Raw genomic sequence first — 6,018 nt, 5'->3', positions numbered from 1 at the left:
AGAAAATTCACACTTTGATTAAACTAAAGTTAAGGCTGGCTCAAATCCAGAGAGGACAAAAAAAAGATGACATGTAACCAGAATAAGGTAAAACACAGTTTAGAGCAGAGCACCTCATAAGGACTCCCTCTAACATGATGTGATGTAGCTCTGAGTTTTGTTGGCCTCTAGGGTAAGTACAGAGCTCAGCACTTCCACCTCCTTGGCTGAAGTTTAGGTTGTTTCAAATGAGGTGGGTGTGCTACTAAATAAACACTATTCTTGGACCTAAAGCGATTTTACTACTGTTTACTGTTATATAAAGTTACTGCGGATTCACAGGTTCAATGACAGAATCTATGAAAAAGTCGATGCAGGAGAATAGCAAGTTCTGCTAGTGGTGCTATAAAATACTACTAACTAAATGTAATGCCTTTCTTAAAACCCGGGGTCGTGACCCACTTCTTTCCACAAGGAATGCTTATGTCCCAAAAGAAAGCCGGCGTCACATAGACCAGTGATAGCACATCAGAAAATTAACTTTATTGCATTGTAGCATTTGATTTCATGACACTTGTTTATGTTTCCCATGACCACATAAATATACAATTTCTTATCACCTAAAAATAAAGAAATAAATGAGTTAGAATGTTAAGCAGGTAGAACGGTTGCATATCATACCAATAACAGTGCTTCATGTACTGAAAGGCAGAGCCCTACATGTAAACAAAGATTCACATCTCAACAAATGTCCTCAAATTGTGAAGCTTTTCATAATACTACGTTCAATCAAATGTTCGCACTAAGCTTCACGATGGCCAGTATATATATATTGTGTGTTAAGTAAAACAGCAGCAAATGCACGCTGGTCCTTTTTTCCTGTTAACAAGCAATAACCTTAAACATGGAATTATTAATATAAATGGTCATTACAATAAAGCAACACATGTTTTCTTCACAGACCTTTTGAAGAGTGTGTTTAGTACCCATGATGAGACAAATCGTTCAAATCACATTTACACTTCCTACTGTGGTTATTGCCCAAAGAGCACCCAATCAGAACGAAGGAAAATAAGTTGACACTTAATTCCATTCCAACCCCACTCCCTTTCCTCTTATGATGCAGTAGGTAAGACCATATTAATCAAGTTTTTGAACATAATGGATTTGTTTAGTTGTGTCGACATTCTAAGAAAAATAATTACACGTGGTAAAAATACTCAACACATTGGACTTTAGTCATTGAGATTTAAATATTCAGGAAAACACAGTGGCAGGAGCTACATGTCTCCATTATTGACCGCCTGAAAAAGGTATTTGTAGTCCAACTGATGATGGCATGATGTTGGAAGTCCTGTTATCGATGACAAATCAGCTACTTCTTAAAAGCAGAACTAAAAACGGTAAATTTGATGGTACCTGTAATATGTCGTAAAACACAAGTTAAAACCTAGGGAGAGAAGAGAATGCCATGCAGAGTGAAACAGACCACGGCATAGTAAAGGGAGGAACAAAAGTAACAGGCAGCATAGAGCAGTAGGTTTACAATACAAAGACCCAAAGTGGAATTGAGAAAATGGTGTAATTCTTTGGAAAACTAAAGTCAAGGCATGATCCTGCACTAATGTCATCACAGAATTCTAATCTATCGAAACCCACCACAGGAGTTGGCAAAAAGGTTAGCTGCATGTGGTTATTTAGACTTCTGCGAGAAAGAATGTTGTGGGGTAAACATCACATCCTCCAAGATGTTTTTCAAAAGTACAAAAGGCATTATGCATAGTAGATTGTTTCCAAATGTTATCTGTGGTGACAAAAGGAAGACAATATAGAACCTTGAGGGTTAGTGAAATCTGATCATGGTGCTACATCATTCACATCTGAAAAGCAACCGAATTTTGCACCCCTGCAGGGGTATCCTTTAGTAAGAGGAAGATGGAAGGTGCAATTCAGGACTTCCCCGATATGCAGGCAGTTTGGCCCAACAGAAATATGTCTGCTTTTCATTTCCAGTTTCTTCTCCACTAATCAGACTGACTTGAAATGGTTATTTAACTAGACTCAAAGCAGGTTGATAAGTTTAAATCTTTTGTTACCAAAGCCTACCTTTACAGATTCATCCAATCACCATAGAATACAACATTTTAAAATCTGTGATTATCCTAAGAGGGGGATTTGTATCACAGAAATAAACCATTCTGAAGTTTCTTAGTATTAGAAAAGGCTCGTAGGTTGTAACATTAAATACTATATGATGACTACCCACTCTGCATCAGAAATCACCATAGGTGAAAGTGAGTCAGGATATGAGAGGACCTGCCAGGAGAAGCAAGTAACTACAATGAGATGCAAGGAATACGCAAAAATGACACCGACGCCAATGGTGAAAGGTTGTCACATCACCCAATAGAAAGAAGGTCTGACAGAAAGATTGCATCACCTTAAGGGCAATGCCATCAATGTTTGCTCTGTGGCTATCTCACATAAGCTGGAACCGGGAAAAACCATCAGTGAGATATTTTCAATATTTTACCCAAAGCCCGTGACTAAAATTATTTCTTGGCAAATTATTTCCCCGCACTGGAGGGTGTGGAGCACCTCGTCATAAACACGGCATATATCATGAAGGATAGTACTAACCATATGCACACCATGCATCAGAATCCTTCCCAGAACACGGACAAAAATAGATTAAGGCAAATAGTACATAAAATGAAACCCCTTTCTCTTTAATGCTACAGAGAAAATGAGGATATATGCATATTGTTTACCTTTTCATTTCTGTGCTTTAGTATCAGGGGAAAAAAAATTCTTTACATTTTCTACTGTGTAAACTTTGTCCAGGGTCGGATGGCCTGTAGGACAATAAGACAGTGCTGAGCTGCTCTTACAGGTCAATGTGTAGGCAATTTTTTTGGGCTGTTTGTGGGCCTGTTTAATGTCCAGGTGGTCGGGTTTTTATTGTGTTTCCATAATAATAAAACATACATTGTCTGTAGAAAGCTCAAATTCATGCAGTCTCATACCTCGCAAAACACTTATCCAACGTCCCCAATTTGCAACCATGGGCTATTTATTTAGTTTTATATTTCATTAATGGAGGAACTTTTATTTTGGTGCCCTGGCCTATTTTCTGTCCGAGCCTGACCCTGGCTTTGTGCTATTGCACAATATGTTTCTGCTACAAGTATGCCTGAAGACTTTGTAAAGGACGTAGCAATATGGAGTTCTCAATGGACTTCCACCACGCCTGTTCCTACACCTGTACATGCCAATGAGGAGCAGCCAGCCGATCTTGTGCTTCTTGGCGTTCTATACAGACTTAAGATGTGACCCTTTATTACGTCTAAATGTCCCTTATAAAAATTGTTAATGTTCAAGTTGACTAGTTGAGCTATAATAAATGTTCGTCTCAAGGGAAATTTGGCCCAAGGAAGCAACTACAGCTTAGAAGTCCAAGAATGACAATACTGCAGAAAAATGCACGTGCTTTATGTTGAATTTAAATTAGGTAGTGTGCTCTCTGGGCTAGTGTGTCAGTAAATTGAGTTTATCTTCCAGACCCAATTCTTCACCTTTTGAGTAACTATCTATCTGCAAAATCTCCTGTCCACGTTATCATTTTGGCCACAGTATCGGATTTTGAGGTATAAGAAATCATACATCGAAGGACACCATTGTTGAAGAATTAATGTCGCAGTGGTTTCTGCATTTGCAGATCAATTACTCTGCTACTGAGTCAATTAAATGTGGCTGTTTGAATTCGTCTGGGAAAAAATAATATCAGTTTATCTTTTTTTAATCGTTTGGGTTTTCAGTTTGTAACACGTATAATGTCCATCTGTACAGACTGTATTTAGAACGACATATTACTGCAACATTTTCTGTTATATTGCGAAAAAATATTTGATATATATATATATATATATATATATATATATATATATATATCGTTATTTATACTTGGATCCGAGATTTTTTTTAAATTGAAATCGTTGTAGTAATTGAATATACTTTATAGGCCTAGCCTGACACTAACCTAGATCAAGGTGACTACATTTTCTGTGACCTCTGTCCTGGCGGTGTCAAGGGTCAGAGAATTTACAAGCTCCATGAAGCAGAGAACTCATGGCGCTATCAGAGCAAGTGAGTGAACATGCCCCGAGGACTGGCACTTACACCCAGACACGACTGCCGAGTCTCATACCCTCATGCCAAACATTAAAAAGTTTTAAGGGAGGGTTCATAAACTCAAACATGGTTAGACGTTAGTTCCCCATACTGGGCTGCACTGGGAACAGGAAATGCTGTGAAGTTTCTAGCATAGTGACCAGTATGGCACATTTTGTCCCCGAGAAAGATATGACCCTGTACTTTAGCCACATAAGATGACCAAATACTTCGCAGAAATACACAAACATTTCTTGAATTACAACATTGTTTTTTTAAAAGCACCATTCAAGAAAACATTTACAATACCTCACAACAACTCCATGCACTATTTTAGCACAGGCAAGTTGAGCATTGTATTTCAGGAAAACAGGCAATCATGCGAATGTCATTACGGATGGAATGTTATAAAGGTAACAAGAAATACAACTTCACAAATAAATCCTGAATGTGTAAACTTACGTATTGCTGTAGCCCTAAATTGTGTCAGCCTAAAATGCCCCAATAAAATTTCTTTTGGAAAACATTGAACGTTCTTAAAAATCAAACTTTTTAAATCGTTTATACAATTTCCGTAATTATGACTCATTACATCAAGACAGAGGATAACCATTTCAGGACACTGACACATCTTAACTCTCTTGGAAGAAGTTACAGTACTTTGAACTAGTGCACCGGACTAGCAGTAGGGTTAATTTACAACTGCTGGAAAAGCCAAGCAAGGAGCGCCACCACTAACAGTACTACAAACATTATATTCCAAATCACATTCTTTTGAATGTTATCAGGTTTCTTCCTCCCATGCCCAAAGTGTTTAAACCATTCCACTACTTCTTGGAGGCTATAGGGCTGCGCTTGATAACCTAGTTCATTTTTGGCTTTTTCCATGCTGAAGTAATGGGTGACCCCAGTTTTGTACACCTCAGTGCGTGTAAGAATTGGTTGAAAGTTGTAAAAACGACTCACAAGAGAGTGAACCATTTCTGTTAAGAAAGCAAAGAAATAGACAAGAGACAGAGGTAAGCGCGAAGTGGGAAAGGTATAACCCAGGCCTTCCACTAAAGGTCGGAAAAACTCAAAGTTGTTCACAGGCCTAGAATCGGAAATGAAATATGGTTGACCAGCAGCTACATAGTCCTTTTCTTCTTTCAAAGCTTCAGAGGCCAAAATATGAGCTGAAATTAGATTATCAACATGAACAAATTCTACCAGGCTGCTCGGATCTCCATACACGAATTTGAAGAGCCCCTTCTCAAGGTAACTGACTATTCTTGGGAGATGCCTCTGTTCCCCAGGCCCGTAGATTCCGGCTGGTCTAAGAGCACATGTGCGTAACACGCCATCCTGTCCTTCTAGCATCTTGTTGTTGGCTTCAAGAACTTTCATCTCTGCTAAAGCCTTGGTCCGGGAGTAGTGGTCTGGATGGAGGTGCAGAGGTAGATAAGGTAGAGATTCATCCCCATTTTCTATAACTTGACCCCCAAACACAACATTGTAGGTGCTGGTGTAAACAAGCCTTGGGACGCCTCGTCGGATGCATGCTTGGATGACATTTGCTGTACCTTTCACATTCACATCCTCTATTAAAGATCTGTTGAGCTGCTCTTTTCCTGACATCCCATAGGAGGCAGAATGGAACACGCAGCTTACACCAGCCAGCACTTTCTCCACTTCAGCTAGACAGCGAACATCTCCTTCAACAAAGGTCATCCCCGCCGGGAAGTCATGGACTGGTTTCCGTACATCAAAGAGAATCACGTTAATGCCTTTTTTGTTCAGAGCAACACCTAACCTGCAAAACAATAGCTAAATATCAGTAAAAGGCATGAGGGAATAATTCCCCCAGTTTCAAACACTGACATCCATTCT

The 6,018-nt window shown here is 39.1% G+C and overlaps 1 protein-coding gene across 2 annotated transcripts in view; it reads right to left on the bottom strand.

Moving 5' to 3' along the window:
- Positions 1-502: 502 nt before the first annotated feature.
- LOC147748011 (short-chain dehydrogenase/reductase family 42E member 1-like) overlaps positions 503-6,018 on the bottom strand; it is a 135,050-nt gene continuing 129,534 nt past the window's right edge. For both annotated transcript variants that reach the window (XM_086957814.1, XM_086957824.1), the window contains one exon: positions 503-5,941. In XM_086957814.1, the coding sequence (XP_086813940.1) occupies positions 4,846-5,941 (1,096 nt within the window). In that variant the 3' untranslated portion in view covers positions 503-4,845. The remainder of the gene's footprint in view (positions 5,942-6,018) is intronic.

Source organism: Lissotriton vulgaris, chromosome 1_1, assembly GCF_964263255.1.
Source record: "Lissotriton vulgaris chromosome 1_1, aLisVul1.2, whole genome shotgun sequence".
NCBI classification, from domain to species: domain Eukaryota; kingdom Metazoa; phylum Chordata; class Amphibia; order Caudata; family Salamandridae; genus Lissotriton; species Lissotriton vulgaris.
The sequence above is the reverse complement of the archived record's forward strand: the minus strand, read 5'-3'. Positions and strand labels throughout refer to the sequence as shown.